Here is an 18515-nt window from a genome sequence, read left to right as displayed (position 1 = left end):
TATGTTAGGTGTCTGTATTTTCCTTTTTCTTCTTTGACATTTTACGATTTGGTATTGTGACTCCTGACATTTCAAAAGGGAGCCAATGAAGCTCATTAAAACCAGATGTCACATCACAGACGGCCCAGAAAACTGATATTGTGCTCAGGCAAAGGAAGACAAGCTGCTACACGTGCACAACATCAGATGTTACAGCCTAAAGGTTATTTAAAAATACTATTGTATCAGAGAAATGGCATGCTTATCACAGCAAAACTGCTGTGAGTCCTCACTGTTTGGCATGCGTATCACAAGAAAACTGTTGAGTCCTCACCGAATGGCTGTTTCACACACTGAAAAAGCAGAACTTCCTCGTATGAGAGCTTGAGCAGCATCAGATCACGTTATTACGGTGTAGTGCAAAATGACATCTTCTGTGTGATCATTTCAGATGTGCTGCAAAGGTTTATGGACTGATGTGTGGCATGAAAGTAGAAAAGGGAGCCGGTATTCAAGCACCTCCTTTGCTCTCTGCCATGCAATGTAAAAACTGTCAACACAGATGCTTTGCATAGATCCACCCTATCTGTATCTTATTAAACTTAACCTAGGCTCTGTATTTAATCCCTACCACCACTTGAAACTTTATCAGCCTGGTCATCTTACTGCTTAAATTTTTGGCACATGTGCCATTGTGACCCTCAAATTTTCCATTATTTGCCAGAGTACCACGCTTTTACATACCTCTCAAATGTCCAGATTTTCACAGAATGTCAAGATTTTTGCCTCATATTTTTGGTCTATTCCTCATAAAATTTGTGATTTTCTGGCGAATCACTGGGATGATTTAATGATTGAAGTCAGTAAATAATGACATACATTTGCGCTTCAGACTTCAAATCCTTCAGAAAATGTATGTTTACACAAACCTTGGAACTCTCGCAACTTTCTAAGTTTATAAGAGCAATATTTAAAATCTGTCTCTATTTTTGGACCTTTATTCCCCCATTTTTTTTAGGCTTTGTCCAGTTTTCTTGTACTGACAGTTTGAGAGGTATGCACGGTTATTATACTGCTTCTGTAAGGAGACAAGCGGTCACAAGTAATGAGAACAATGTGTCACTCAGCAGTCATATTCTGGCCCCAGAACGTCTGTCTTTCACTGCAGCACAGAGACAGTATCACTCCTCTAACAAAATGCCCTGGGGTAAATTTGTGATCTGCAGCATGAGAATGAGATGATGGTAATACTATCATGTTGTACTTTTGCAATGAGAGCCAACGCCTTTCCTGACAGTACCTATTAATCAGAGGCAAATGTTCATGGTCATGGTTTCTTAGCATTCAGATGGTAGTGTGATGAAAAAGAAAACCACACTCAAGGAAGTCCCTGGATGGTAGTACTGGTTTGGTCATGTTCCAGTTCTGTAATATAACACAGTGTTTTATCTTTATTTTTTTACCTTATTACCTTGGTATTTCATCCCTGAAAAAAAATGCCTGCATTTACTGAGGCCTCTGTTATTGGCTAATGAGATGCACTTATAGACTACATATCATATACCCTTCATCAGGGGAAACCTAAGAGTATAAAGATGTAGAGACAATCAGGATTAATTATAACAAAGGCACCATTGCAGGGAACCTGCCTGCAGAAAGCTTGTTGTGAGTCCAGGAGTGCATGCTCTGACACTCAAATAATTAATTTTTATAACCCATGTTATGTTCAGGACTATGGGCAATCAGCATCATGCACAGCCTCTGTAAAGGAATGCATATAGTGTTTATGAATATGGTGACGAGTTATGCAAGCTGCTGTGATATGATTACTAGAACTTGCAATATCTCAGTTTATAGCATTTGAATGTACTGACTACATTTGGTTGTCTAGTCCTTTTGGCCATGTTTATTATCACAGCATTAACAACTTTGATATGCAGACTGTATGTTTACTGTCTGAAAGAGGAATATAGTTTTTTTTATTTTATTTTTTGCCCTGGGGAGGGTCCCAAGCATATGGAAAAGGGAATATGTTAAAGGATTTTTTTCCATTTGTCAGTCTTTGAGTATATAGGAAGGAGAGGACTCTGTATGTGTTTTGGGGAATTATTTTTATAAACATGTGGTTTGTAATTCTGGTGGCAAGTGTGATAGATGATGTTGTTTATACTATATAGTTAGCCATGATAAAGATCATTCACAACAAATAATAGTCCTTCTCCATGACAATAGACAGGTGACTGCTGTATGTATACCTCTTAACTTCCTTACTCAAGAATTCTGGACAAAGTTAAAACTAATTTTGGGACAAGGACCAAATATTAGAAACATTAAAGTTAATATTGTTAGATTTTGTATCAGTTTTCTGAACGATAAGAATTATGAACCTCTAATATCTGGCATTATTAACTCACTATAACTGCCAGTGATTTACCAGCAAAAACACACACACACACACACACACATATATATATATATATATATATATACATATATATATATATATATGTATACATATATATATATATATATATATATATGTATACATATATATATATATATATATATATACATATATATATATATATATATATATATATATATATACATATATATATATATATATATGTGTGTGTGTGTGTGTGTGGATCAGTGCAAAAACTGTAAGGCAAAATCAAAAACACAATCCCACACAGTTTGGCTTTGTCAAGGGGAGGGCATGTCTGTTAAATTTGGTCAACGTCTTTGAGACAGTCACCAAAGCCATGGGCAAGGGGAAGACTATGTACACTGCCTACCTTGACCTGGCCAAAGCCTTTGACACTATTCCCCAGTCAGGAATAATAGATAAACTCTCTCAACTAGGCATCAATCCGTATGTTACTAGATGAGTAGCTAACTGGCTCACTGATAGAACCCACCTAGTCAAAACAGGAGAAGCCACCTCAAGCAGTAGAACCGTAATGAGTGGCGTACCCCAGATTTCGGTCTTGAGGCCTCGGTTATTTGGGATTCACTTTTCTGAGATGCAGACCAAAACCAATTGGCTATGGCTGGCCAAGTTTGCAGATGACTGCAAGTTGGGCACTGTCATCAATTCCCCTAGTGATGTAGTCATCCTCCAAGAGGGTCTCACCCAAACAAATGACTGGTGCCAGAAACATGGCTTCAAGCTGAATACCAAAAATGCATCATCATCCCCTTTGGGGAGAGTGACGTCCACACCAAATTATCACATTAATAACAATGTCTTAAGCATGCAATCAGTCATGAGGGATTTGGGCACCCAGGTTGATAGCAACCTGTCGTTTGCCCACCATGTTGCTTCCATTGTAACGAAAGCTTTCTACATGGCTCACCTCATAAGTAAGGGTATCTCATCCAGATACATCCTTGTATTCTTCCTTTATAAGGCCCATTATTAAGAAACACCCCCCCCCCCATTCGGTATGTACATCACAAAGCACATGCTGCAGCTGGAGAGACCACAGAGGATCCTCACCAGGAGAGTCCAGGGCCTCAAAAATCTACCATACACAGATAGGATTAAAGCCCTATCCCTCTACTCAGTTTTATACAGACTCCTCCGAGGTGACATCTGTTTGCCATACAAGGCAATGTCGGCCCCCGCCTTGATGGGACTGCTGCATATCCACAAGTCAATCTCCACTCAAGTAACCCACACACTTGGCCTCAATCTGGTCTGTGATATCAATAGGACTTGTTGGCAGGACAGATTTGTGTCCCAGAGACTCCCCCATCTGTGGAATAGACTCCTTCTCCACGTCAAGCAGAGAACCTCTTTACCCCTTTTTAAGCACAACCTGGATAACTGGATGGGAAACAGAAAATGTATCCCTGGGATTCCATCCATCCATTTCCCTGCTGGACAGGGGCAGCGAGTCCTGACTTGTCTAAACATGGGCTAAGCTCTTGGTTAGGCTTAGCCTAGTAACTTCCTATGATCCTATAAAATAAACTGGATGTCATTCATCATCTAAAAAGTTGTTACTTAGAGCTGAGTAAAAATTGTTGAGTGCAAATAGCATTGGCTGAAGCATTAGCAAGCAGTGTATTCTGTAATCTTAAAAACAGTAAGTAAAAACAAAGGACATTTTGGTGGAAGTAGCATAACCACAGATGCTAAAGTCTGGAACATGAGGAACATGGATGAGGAAGTAACTATAGCCACTGTGGAAATGAATAAAGGAAGTAATATAAACTAATAAAGAGAACTGACTCAGCTCTCAGTCTTAGATGGATGCAGACCTGACAACAAGCCAGATGGATGGCGGAGGATATGAATGAGTGAATGTCCGGTATCATCTCATAAATCCTGAGGGGAGGCAGCAGTGGCTGTGGTCAGCCAGTCCTCACTGTGTAAGAGGAGGCTTTTGCACTGTATTAAAAAAAGCTGTGATTAGGAATGTGAGCTTGGTGCTCCCAGGCTGGAGACAGTAGCCCTTAGAGTAAAGAGCAGAAACATACACAAGCAAAGAGAGAACGTGTAACACCTCGCAGTGATACAGGCACTCACTTCAGCCACCACAAGCAAGGTTGCAGCCTTAATTGAAAGTATGTCATTGCCTGATTACTGGCAGGGGTGCAAACCACCATGGCTGTCTGGAAGATGACCATTCCAATTGGCTATCATTGCCTTGCTTGAGATATAAAGTACAGGACAACAAATGGGCTGAAGATGTGTTGGAGGATACTGATGGTCAACAGACATAGAAGCAAAAAAAAGTATACTGTATTTATATATATATATATATATATATATATATATATATATATATATATATGATTTACCTTGAGATGGTCGACTAACATGAATGTCGGCATCCTGAAGGTAAACTACTCTACACTTACAATGGAAATGTTATCATCCTTCTACACATGCACTGAGGAAGACCCTCTGTGTATACAACTTTAAAACATAATTTTTTGAAGGGGGCAAACCCCCCTGCACCCCCTCTAATTATACATACTAACTTCGAAATCACACAAACCCCAGGGAAAGGGAACATTCCCCTAACCAAGGATTGTTAATCTCACACACCTGTCAGCTATCTGTATAGTTGAACAAATGTGGTCAATTAAACAGATTTCGACCAAACCCAAAATATCGGACTATATAACTAACCAGAAGTCCAGTCTTCACTTAAAAGAACACTCCTTCATTTAAACTCGAGCTACACTAAATCTGTCTCAGCGGTTTTAAATGGAGATTATGGTACAGTGATGCTGTAGAAATTTACCCTTTTCTCACTGTAGTGCGTTCTAGGAGTTGATATATATAATTTAGGGGGTTGGGGATGCAGAGGGGCTTGCCACCCTGCAGAACCGCTGACACAGATTTAGTGTAGCCTGAGTTTAAATGGAGGAGTGTTCCCTTAAGTGAAGACTGGACTTCTGGTACGTTATATAGTTCGATGTTCTGGGTTTCAATATTGATCAGTTTGGATTAACAGGGGTTTCTCTATTGTAGGCTCAGTGTTTTGTAATTCAATAATATGGGTTTTCGACGTTCTGAGGTAAACCCACACACACACACACACACACACACATATGATATATATATATGGGTCCCTATGAGTTGATCGACAACTCAAAACAGCGACAGTGACTTCACCGACAAGTCACATCGCCGACTTCGCAAAACACGGAGGTTTACCGAGTAACGGATGCAAATCCGGTCCTCATGCCTACCATGGTTGCATGACACTGCCACACTTAACAAACCATGGTAGGCATGAGTAGCGAATTTGCATCCGTTACTCGGTAAACCTCCGTGTTTTGCGAAGTCGGCGATGTGACTTGTCGGTGAAGTCACTGTCGGTGTTTTGAGTTGTCAATCAACTCATAGGGACTCATATATATATATAGATATATATATATATATATATGTATATATACATATATACATATATATATATATATATATATATATATATATATACATATATACACACATACATACATATATGTATACACACACACACACACACACACACACACATATATATATATATATATATATATATATATATATATATATATATATATATACACACACATTTATACATAAATGGAAAACAAAGTATTAAAGGTGAATTGATACTGTATTAGGAAATGGGACTGATATGGGAACATGTACCATAATAAGAAATTTTAGGAGGCCATATGTGTAACAAACATCCAAATGGACATCTGTGCATTTGGTTGTAGTTCAGAGTCAGGTTGGCCTAATATTATGGCTGTGACAACCATATCATGTCATGCTTTGCTCAAAAATGCTCTTTTGTTAAAAAGGAAAGGATGACAATGTCATATAAGAGACCAAACTGGTATGGCAATATTTCTCAGAAAACCATTTCTAAGCATTCAAAAAATTGTCACATGTCCAGTATGCTTGGCCCATTAACAAATAAATACATTTAAAAATAAAATAAAAACTAAAAAAAACGAAAACTATACACGGAAAAGAGACATCTGTAGAGATACTGCCAAATGGAAAGAGATCAGTTTGCTTATTTGCTTAATTAGCAAACATTTGACAGCAGGAAGTAACAATTTTCAGAAGGTGAGGACCATAGAGTGGGACGGCATGCCTTGATAGCTGGTTGGTTTTGGCTGCACTATATTCATTCATTATTATTTACAGGAAGGGAAGAATCACAGCAAATTATTTTCATTTCCTATTTTCTGAATTTATTTCTTCTTAAAAAAGGTAAAAGTCTGGACCTACAATTGGTGATTTCTAATCAGTGCCGTATCCCAGTAAATATGTAAACATACGTAAATAAATAGATTGGTGTAGCACATTCTGTTTTAAGAAAAGGTTTAATTATAGTAGACTGGAAGCACAAATAAAAGTAGTGCTGTTGTCTCACTTTTAAAGTTTAGAGAGAGACAGGTTAATATAAAATTATGTGTGCATTAACTGGAGTCAACGCTCTGTGAATGCGAACTGTTAAAACGTACACTGTGATTATAATGGACTTCCTGAGGGTCCACCACCCTTAACAATTTATTTATTTCAGTCACAACCGTAGATCTAAGGTGCAACAAGAAACAATTATTCATTAACAAGGAGCTTGAATGTACAATAATATCACAGGGAAACTGACAACATACATTTTTTAAGCATTGAGAGCATATAAGGGTAACATTCTACAGTTGTACAACTTCATCATCATCATCATCACCCCCCCTTCCCGTTTTCTACATTGGGTTATTTCAACTGTAGCCATCTTTCTCAATTCAGTGCCACTCTCCTACCTTCTTCGACAGTCATGCCTGAATGTCGAAGGTCTTCTCTCACACAATCCATCCACCGCTTTGGTTGCCTTAGTTTTCTCTTGCCTTCTTCCCGTCTGTCCCAAGTCTTCTTCATCAGATTGTCTTGTTCCTTCCTGCACTCTACCTACCTAAACCACTGTAATCTGTTCTCTTTGGCCTTTTCTACAGTTAGAAACACTTTGTCTCTTCTCCTTAATGTCTTAATTTTTTCAACTGTCCTGCAGTGTGTGTTGTACAACTTACAAGTAATACAATATTTACAATAGTTTGAGCATACCCCTATTGAACTAACATCAGGGCTAATTGTAATAAATCAACAGCAACTGGTCTACTAAAACGTGCTAGTAAATAAGGCAGTACAAAGTTGTGTGTAGATGTAACCAGAATGCCTAAAGCATGAGCATTTAGACTCCTTCATTAGATGCTCTTTCAGGTTAGTTTTAAAAGCAATCATTGTTTGCTGTTTTGCGTATCGCCAGAGTCCATCTAGTTGGGTGCTTGTGAGCTCCTCACTTCTTTTGCAGTCAGTCAGTTTCTATAATCTTACTCTGAGTCCTTGGAATGTGAAAACCATCCTTGTAGGGTTCATAGGTACTATGTACTAGGCTATCGGCCTTAGGGCCTGTACAAGCCTAGCCATAACAATTCCCTGGCTGTTTCTTCCCAGAATATTTGCTTCCCTGGTCCCTTGTCTAGCAGGGTGACTAACGTGATCCCCGGGGTGAATTTCCTATCTCCCATCCATTTGTCAAAGTTCCTTTTGAAGAGGGCCAAAGAGGTGCTCAGATTGACATGTATGGGCAGTCTATTCCAGAGTATGGGGAGTCTCTGGGTCAGGAACCTATCCCTCCAGCATGTTTTATTCATTGTGATGACAAGGTTTAGATCCCTGGAGCGTGTGGCTCTGAAGGTTTGAGATTTCTTTAAGTGTAGCATTTCCAAACAGCACTGGGTTTGACATGGCCTTGTATGTTAAGCAGAGATCGCCTCTGAGTAGGCGATATGTGACAGAGTATAGCTGGAGTTTTTTAGACAATCAGCATAGGATATCTGCTTTAGACCTGTCATTCTTTTAGTGAGGTATTTCTGTGGCCTTTCCAGTTGTTGCAGATGTCTTGTGAGGTGCATACCAAATGGGGCGTTGTACTCTATAATGGGTCTAATGAGGGATGAGTACAGTGGGACAATGACCTCCTTTTTTCTGGATGAAAAGCCCTTAGTGATGAAGTGTGCCACATAGAAGGATTTCCTGACTGTTGTGGCAATGTGGTTATCGAAGGTGAGACCACTGTCCAGCTGTGTCCCTAAGTTCCTTATCACACTTTTGGTGTTTAGTGTACTGCCACTTATGTGGCAATTCATGGGTACATGATTTTTCCCAAAGGGGATAACTATACATTTCTTGGCATTGAGCTTGAGCCCATGGTTTTGGCACCATGCATCTGTTTCTGAAAGGCCGTTTTGTAGAATATTCATATAATTTGGGGATTCAATAATGGCTCCCAGTTTGCAGTCATCTGTGACCTTTGTTAGCCAGAGTCCCTTAGTGCTGACCTGTACTTCAAAGAAGTAGATGCCAAACAAGAGCGGTCCCAGGACTGAACCCTGAGGTACTTCGCTTGTCACTTGTCTGGAGCTGGATTTGGAGTCGGCTACTTTTACAGTCTGGGTTCTGTCAGTAAGCCAGTTCGCAACCTATCGAGTGACGTAGGGATTTATGCCCAGCTTAGTAAGTTTATCTATGATACCAGAGTGGGGTATGGTGTAGAAGGCCTTGGCGAGGTCCAGATAGGCTGTGTGGACAGCCTTACTTTCATCCACTGCTCTGGAGACTGATTCAAAGAAGTCAGTCAGGTTGAGGAGACAAGATCGTCCCTTTACGAAACCAAACTGAGTGGGGTTCGGTGTTTGAAGGGTGCCAATGTCTTTGTTTTCAAATGCCCAAAGTGGGCTATTTTATTTTGCAGGACAAAACACAGCTATTGCCCATGCAAAGGACAGAACTTCACTTTTTTACTAAAATAAAAGCTTATTTTTGTAGCATTTGAGTTGCTTATGCTATGTCATATAGTATTTATGTGTTCCACATATAAAATAACCGTTTTATTCAACTATTAAAGAAAACTTAAGAAATATATTTTGTCTTAAAATCTCAGGACATTTGCCATTTTTTTAGGTTATTTCGCAGGTACTACTACCCAAAGAGGGACTGTCCCTCGCAAAGAGGGGCAAGTGGTAACCCTACATCCTTGCTTGTAATAGGTGATTTACCCATGAGATGCCAAACATTTAGAGGTCATGTACAAGTCTTTCTGATGACATTTTATATTATTTTGCTTTGTTTGGATGTATTTCATTATTGTTCAGTCTGACTAGTTTTTGCATATCCATTCTTTGCATTTACAATGTGTAACAGGCTTGTGTTCACAAAAAAATAATTTTTACCCATGAAAGTCCATTGGCACATTAAAAGTAAGGCAGAAATGATTCCTCTGTTAGAAAGGTCAGTAGACATATTTTACTGTATAGCACTTTGAAAAAAAAATATGGCTGCCATTGACATATTAAGAGAAACAGTATGGCAATAAGGATGTATACTGAATTCTTAAGGAAGTTATAGTAATTTAATAAGCCTAGCAGAAAAATGAGCTGTTATTGCCTAAGGGAAACCATTCCCTTCTTCAGACACTGACATCATTTATGACTCAGTTGCTTTATTGGATTTTTGTGTAATAAGAGGGTCTTGTCCCTGACTTAAGTCAAGATCAGAAGCCCATTGATCAGTATAATACTTCATTTCCACCAACTGTATTACATCAATCTTTGTTTTTCTGATCACCGCCACAGTCTCTCTTGTGTTCATCCTTCCATTAGTAGGACAGTTAATGATGCATTACAAAGAGACATCGTTATACACAGCATTGTATAATTCCCTCTAGATTAATCCAAACATAAGCATTTTCAAATAAAAAGGAAAATGCAGCCAAATGCATGTCACATTATTAGTGAAATAAAACAACATAACAGGTTTGATGACTAAGAATATGACGTTCTGTTACTGATGATCATAATAGAATGTAAAGCAATTGTTTTTTGCCTGTTGCCTTCACGTATTTATTTTTATTTAATCTAAAACAGGGTTCCAGTACCTACTAAGCAAAGACTGAAGAAGGACACATATTCTTCCCTTTGGCTTACAGAGTTCAGTGTCACTAATGAAGGAGGGAGTGCCAGTACTGTCTGAGGGAACAGGTAAGAAACAAGCAATCAAGTCAATTGTGTGAGTGAGCTACTGGGTTAATATTACTTTAATAGTAAAACCACTCTATCCTTTCATTTAATATTTACGAGTGCCAGCTACTAAAATAACACTGTACAATTCAGCTTACCCTAAGACAGGTAGGTTAAGCTTTGGTCTTTATCTTTGCCTAACAAGAAGCAGAAAACATTGCGTTTTATTTTAATGCACGTCTTCTTGTAAATTTAAAATGCCTTTTCACTTCTGTTGTTGATGATTTTATTAGGGAAGACCATATATATTTTAATAAACAACTTCTCTGTTAAAGTAATCAGCATGCCTTAGATAAGACATGAGTTATAACTCTGAAAGGCACTTGGATTATGTCTCCCAACCTGGTTAATTAACATGTAAATAAATGAATATATAAGCAAAAAATAAAATACTTACAGCAGGACTCTTTTATCTGTTGGGAAAATAGTATTGAGAGGGTACTAAGAGACTTTTAATCAGTAACATTATGCTGACTGCTTTCCTTAACATTTTATCATGAGTTTCAACTCATACGTTTGTGTATAACACAGATCTGGGATCATTACTCATATTGTGCTGATTTCTCCATGCTCTAGAAAGTGACGTAACTGAATCCTACTAGCAACTTCATGTCCTTTAACTGAGCTTAGGAGCTGGCTGTGAGTTAGGTATTCAGTGGGATCAAATGAAGAACATGGTGACGGGATAACTAGAATGAATTTCTCAAATTGTTAGCAAGCAGATAAGTTGTGGTTAAGTTCTTGAGCTTTGAATTTCTATTCTCAGAAAAAAGTGGTATAGCCAAAGAAATTTAGTTTCTATTATGCCCATTGCATTTGGTTAATTCTAAGTCACAATCACATATGGATAACTCCAAATCATAATCACCATGCCAATGGAAAATAACTGCATGACTGCTGAATCATACACCAACGCACTTTGTATGAACATGTACACAAATGCATGGACCTTGCCATACCAAATAGAACTAAGACGCTCTCCTCCAAAATAAAGGAAGCCAATCTGGTGGTCCCCAGCAATCAATAAACTCTACAACAGAAGAATAAAATGAATTCACAAGACTAAGAAACCTCCCTTATCAGTCTCAACAAAAGCTGAGATCCCTTATCAAATCCAAGGCCAGCTATGAAGGCAGAATTATGGCTGACAGCAAAAACAACCACAAAGCCTTCTATAGCTATATCAAAAACCTCAAGGCAATACCCAGATTTGTTGCACAATGGCCCCTCCTATACTGAGCCAACAGATATAGCCAACATACTCCCCGACAGGTCCATTGCCAACTTTACCCCTCCCCCCAAGGGCCGTATCACAATACTAGAAGAAAGCCTGATAACCACCATTTCTGCTGCACAGGTGAAAGCTGCATTGTCCAAATCCAAGAATACCACGTCCATGGGACCTGATAATATCCCTGGCTGCATCCTACATGAGCTACAGAATGAACTGGCACCACATCGGTGTGCCCTGTTCAATCACAGCCTTACCTAGGGCTATGTCCTTAACGAATAGTGCACTGCTACAGTCATCCCACTCCATAAAGGGGGAGCAACTACAGACCTTGGGAACTATCCCCCAATTAGCCTGACAAGTCTGGTATGCAAAGCTATGGAGCACATCATCATGGACCTGCTTAACATTTATATAGGCAATCTCCAAACTCTTGACCCCACACAGTTTGGCATTGTCCAGGAGAGATACTGCCTGCTGAACCTGGTTGACTTCTTCGAGGCAGTCACCAAGGCTGTGGATGAGGGAAAGGCAGTGCATACAGCCTACTTCGACCTGGCCAAGGCCTTTGATACCATTCCCCACTCAGGTATCATTGATAAACTCACCAAACTAGGCATCAATCCTCACATCACTAGGTGGGTTGCAAATTGGCTAATAGACAGGACCCACAGAGTGAAAGTTGTAGATTCCAAATCAGACTGTCGATCAGTCATGAGTGGAATCCCATAGGGCTCAGTCCTGGGCCCTGTCTTGTCTGGCATCTACTTCTCAGAAGTCCAGACCAACACAAAAGGACTCTGGTTGACCAAGTTTGCTGCTGACTGCAAGCTAGGACTGGTGTTGGAACCATGGCCTGAAGCTTAATGCCAAAAAATGCGTTATCATCCCTTTTGGAAAAAACTCAGTTCCCACGAATTACCACGTTAGCGGGAGTCCACTTAACACTGAAAGGGCCACAAGAGATCTGGGCACCCAGATCAACAGCCACTTCACCTTCGACCACCACATTGCCACTGTGGTCAGAAAATCCTTCTACGTGGCACATCTTATAACCAAGGGTTTCACATCCAGGAAGAAAGAGGTCAACATCCCTTTCTACTCATCCCTCATTAGACCAGTCATTGAATATAATGACCCATTTGGCATGTACCAGACCAAACAACTACAACAGCTGGAGAGGCCACAAAAGTACCTCACAAAAAGGATCCTAAGCCTTAAACACATGTCCTACATGGACAGACTCAAGAAACTTCAGCTGTTCTCAGTCTCTTATCGTCTACTTAGAGGTGATCTCTGCTTGACTTACAAAGCCATGTCCGCCCCAGCCCTACTTGAAGTGCTACACCTAAAGAAATCCCAATCCCCCCGTACCACATGCTCCAGAGATCACAGCCTCATTACCGCAATTAACAGAATATGCTGGAGGGACAGGTTCATCTCCTAAAGACTGCCCATACTCTGGAATAAGATTCCCATTCATGTCAAGGAGAGGACCTCACTGACCCTCTTCAAGAGAAATCTTGATGAGTGGATGAGTAACAGAAAGTTCACTCCAGGGATCATTCCAGTTGCCCTACTGGATATGGACACTGTGAGCTAACATCAGGTGGCACGGTGCCTGGGCAATTTTTTGGGGCTAGGCTTGTAAAGGCTCCAGGCTGCATTAGCCTAGAACACACCTATGAACCTATGAATGTATGGGTAACACCAAATCAATATCACATATGGGTAACTCCAAATCACAATTACATAAGGTAACACCAAATCATACTCTCACGTGGGTAACCGCAATTTGTGATTTTACCTGTGTAATCCTAACTCATACTTAGATGTTGGTAGGCCACAAATCATTAGCATGTTTGGATAATCACAAGCCTTTATTACATGTAGCTAAACCCAGATCATATTCACATATAGGTATCCCCAAGTCCTGAGTGATATATTGATATCCTGAAGAGTCATAGTCATATGTGGATGATCCCAAATCATAATCATGTAAATAAACCCAAATTATAATTATATATGTTTAATCCCAGACCATATATGGATAATTCCAAATCATATATATATATATATATATATATATATATATATATATATATATATATATAGGTAATACCAAAGAACAATCACATCTGGATAACACCAGGTCATAATCATATGCATGCTTGAACTGGTACAATCAAAAGCATTGTACTTACCATAACATTAGACAGGAAGAGTAAATCTACCATTGTTTAGAGTGGGTCTAATGCCATAATATGCGAGGTAGCTTAGCATTTGAAACAATTTCCAGGCAACTAACTCCTCCCCTTTTACCTACAATGCTGTGCAAAACAACTTCCGCTTCCGGCTTCAGTCATGCCATGCTAAGGCAGAGCAGAATCTATATTTAAAAACAAATAAAGCATGTTTATCATCAATCATCAAGAGGGTAGAAGGAATATGTGCACATATGCCGATGGGACTGGACTTGCTCATTTCATTCTAGTGTTGTAATAATTACACAACTTTCATATCTGGTATGAAAAGAACCTTCCTTGTCAACAGCAGGGTATAGTTCCAAAGCTTAGCCTCCTGGGTGGTCACCATCCTAGGACCATATCTCTGTTTCATGTAATTCTTTAAGTGTGTTATTGAAATACATTACTTTTCGTTTTTGAATTTATTTAACTGTAAGTATTTTACTTCATTGTAAGATTTTGTGTACTTTTGGTTGCTTCTGGGCTAAGACTGAAATTGGTCCATTGAGATCAGAGCTACACTTCCAGGCTGAGGCTGAAACCGATCTATTGAGATCAGAACTGTAGTCCAGTAAACAAATTTGAAAGAAATAAATAAATATACAAATGGTGTTCATGAAGGAAAGTCTAAAACTGAAGAATGCACCCAGCTTGTGCCATGTTGCTAAAGTTTTCATTGAGGCCTCTGTAACTGCTGTGTGAGCCTTTCCTTAACAATTGTTCTTATGTATGTAAAATCTGACATCTGTGTAGACATTCATTTAATCCAGAATATTCACACCAAATACTTAAGAACGGATACAGTCAGACAGATAAGACTCGCTGAGTTTTGTTTTGATGGCCACCTTGGCATAAATATTTTTGCTGAAATAGAGACTATAGTCTTAAGAAAATTCAGGTATGGAGGATAAACACCAGTTTGCTATTCAGTAGCTCTTTTAGCTAATGGTTGTGGCCACTTGAAAGAGTATTTTCCATGATAAAAAATCACCTCTGCAGCAGCAGCGGCTAGTACAAAAGGAAGAAGAGCCAATTTCTATAAAACAAAATATAGATCTCATTGAGAGTCAAGATCCTTAAAAGGAGGTCCTCTTAAAAAGGCCTAGTTGTTTTACTTAAAATATTTGATTGTCCTTTACTGTCCACCTTGTGCACTGTGTGCTGTCACAGTGGGGTGCTACTAGTTTCAACGATGTGGTTGGAAAGATACGATGTGTGCAGTTTTGCATATCAGAGCCTCTGCCTCTGCAGTCTACTACCATGATGGCTTTGGCGGTGTACCACATTGTCCTGGTTTAAGCAGTCCCTAAAGACCTGCTCCTCTGAGTTGATCTTTTCAGATGATTTATTAAGAAAGCATTTTTATTTATTTTAGTATTGTATTTTGATTAATGTATGACTTTATTTTGGAAACGTGTTTAGTGGTTAACCAAATGAAGTTAATGATGACACATAGGTACCTTATTTACAACCACATGTGGGTAACACCAAAAAGTATATCTCTACCAATGATGATGACGTTTGTCATCTCCAGAAGACTGTTACCACAAGTTTTACTTTAGACAATTGTGATGTGACCATAAGTAGTGCTGTGTATCAGAATAAACAGCAAAGGTGTACTTTTATTTATTTCTTTTGTAAGAGTTGGCAATGCACCTTTTCTATCCATTTTGTTTGTTTTGTTATTTTTTTTTTTAATTCATATCTCACTGCACATGCTCTTCAAGCACAAAAGTCTGTTTTCCTTAGTTATCGAAGAAGACCATCTACTTAAGAGTCTTATTCAAAGTCACACACTTTGTAAGTGACAATTGAAGGAATTGACCCCAGGAATGTCAGATAAAACTTACCTGCAGTTCAGGACATTAACCCACTAATACAATTTAATGACTAGCTATGGATTAAAACAAATGAATTACAATTTTTTTGTCACAACATTATCACACCACTGCACTATAATTAAGGAACAATGCAGTGAGTTGGGAAATTGTCTGAAACAACTATTCCCTTAGTCACATGTAATGTTATATAATTCACTGAGAGTAATTTGTCAGAATGTGCAAGAGAACCACATTTTACTTAATCAACAGTTCTAAAAATTGCCAAAAGTATAACATTTCTCTGTTCAACAGAGAACCTTTCACTTGTTCTGAATTTATAATTTTGACTTGTACTTGACAATAAAAATTAAAGATAAATTATTGGTTAGCAATGTAAATGCAAAATAATTAAGCAGAAATTGCAAAATTAAACATTCCTTTAAAATGATTTAAGATATGGGGGACAGGTTTAAATGTATCCAGTTTTGTTTGGAGGCATGGATGGGTGGATGGATGGATGAATGGATGGATAGATAGATAGATAGATAGATAGATAGATAGATAGATAGATAGATAGAGGGATGGATACCTCTCTTAATGTACTCTATCTTGTACAGACTTTTGCAGGGTGATCCCTACATGATGTTACATTCTATGTGATGGATTCCCACATTTTTTCTTAAATATTAACTTAGAGTTAGTTCAACTTTTACAAAGAAAAACCAACAAATTGTTATTAAAAATAAAAAAATACTCAGTTTTATTTGAAAAGAAATATTATGAGAGATCTGTTTCCTCAGCCTTTGTTTTTGTTTATTAAATGGGTTAGTCAACTGACCCGATGTTCACCACTTTAAGGTATGACTAGAAGATATGGTAAACGTAAATGCAGAGAATATCGAATCTAAATGTAAATGAACATAGTAGCAACAAAACAGTAGTCATTAGTTCTTACAGAAAAGTCATGGTAACCCTGGTATGTTAATGCAACAGTAGCATAGCTGAAATGTTGCTCACAAATCTGATAATATACCCCATATCTGTACAAGTTGGTAGCAAATGATAGCTGGTTCTAGACCAGAAAATTCATTATCTATCTAACAATAAGTGGGCTACAAAACTCTAAGTTAAAGGAAGTCTTAATTACTCTATTTAAATTCTTCATTAGGTCTGTTGTTAAATATAATGCCCCTCAGAAATTATTAACTGAGAAAATTATTGGACTGGGCTTGCTATGATACCAAGAAGGACTATATACCCTCTTAATATACTCTGTCTTGTACAGGCTTTTGCATTATGCTCTCTATGTGATGGTCCATGTTATATAAGAAGCAACCCTTTTGGAATTTCTCCATCTCTCTAAAACTGGCAGCGCCATGAATGCCCACATCAAAAATTGGTGTATAAGGAAGACCTGCTGAAATGATGGATGTTTAACCCAGCCAATCTACATTCTTTGGAACAGACTGTCTTTGCACACCCAATAAAATAATACCCTAGCAGCTATTACATTCTCACTCAACAAGTGGAGTAGGAATCATAGATTTACCCTAGAATATGTAGTGTACTGCTCCATAATTATGGTGGCAAATACAGCCCAATTTTACAGGGTTCCTTGACTACACTTTGCAATACTCACACAGATGACAAGACTAGTACCTCTCTTTGAACCTGTAAAAAAACATGGCAATGAAAATGGTACTACTGTCAAAGGGGAACCGCTGTAACACAGCAAAAAATAAATAAATGGATGAAATCAACCACAAACTTTATTATTAAAACCAAGAACTTTATTCTTTTAAGCGCTTTTTGTCCTACCAAATGTAAAACTTCATCAGAAAGTATTACCAAAACACAACTATAAAAAATTAAAGACTGACAAGGTCATATGACATTTTCTGCTAAAATCTTTGAAGTGACAATATCACAATTCAAAAAAATGGTTTAAAAATAAAAGTCTCTGTAAATATAAATATAATCTATATATTTGGAACCAGAAAAAATATATAATGATAAAATCTTAAAAATCTTAGAATCACATACACAATAAATTATCTAGCATGTGCTTTTAATTTCAATAAATCAGAAATAGAAAGAGATCCATTGATCCCTTGAAAACAACCAGTGTTCAGATGAAGCTGACAAGCTGGCTCCCTCTTCTTCAGTCTTAGACCTCCATGGTCCCCCTCTAATCCCAGGAACCATATGTTCTACCAGGAATGAGAGGGGTTTCACTTAATATGCTTAGCAAGAACATTATTTTTATTCTCATTCCTAATGTCATGTAAGTATTCATACATCCTTTTCTTCATCTGCCTTTTGGTTTTACTGACATAAAAGCGAACTTGGCTGAGACTTTAATGGACCTGAAATTACATACTAGGAAATTGAATCTTTCTATGATGTTTAATGTGAATGAAGGGGATGACAATGTGTTGAAAATGAGTAGTACCTGTAATCCACCCCTACTCCCTACAATTTATGTTTTTGGGAAGATATGCAAGTTTGACATCAGGGCTCTTTTTAAAGATAAAACTAGGAATTGTTCTTTTGTAAATCATAACATGTCTGAGGATAATTTGAATATTTTTCACTATTTGAAATGTAGTGACCTTTGTATCATGAAGCCTAATAAAGGAGGTG

At 38.2% G+C, this 18515-nt stretch overlaps 1 protein-coding gene across 2 annotated transcripts in view; it reads left to right on the top strand.

The window, feature by feature from the left end:
* The window catches only part of MPP3 (MAGUK p55 scaffold protein 3), a 1051423-nt gene that overhangs the window by 218833 nt on the left and 814075 nt on the right, over positions 1-18515 (top strand). For both annotated transcript variants that reach the window (XM_044055336.1, XM_044055335.1), the window contains exon 2: positions 10423-10536. In XM_044055336.1, coding sequence (XP_043911271.1) covers positions 10500-10536 — 37 coding nt within the window. In that variant the 5' untranslated portion in view covers positions 10423-10499. The remainder of the gene's footprint in view (positions 1-10422; positions 10537-18515) is intronic.

This window comes from Protopterus annectens, chromosome 13.part0 (assembly GCF_019279795.1).
Source record: "Protopterus annectens isolate FY-2018-M chromosome 13.part0, PAN1.0, whole genome shotgun sequence".
Taxonomy (NCBI): Eukaryota; Metazoa; Chordata; order Ceratodontiformes; family Protopteridae; genus Protopterus; species Protopterus annectens.
Note: the sequence above shows the minus strand (reverse complement) of the source record. Positions and strands in the feature narration are given on the sequence as shown.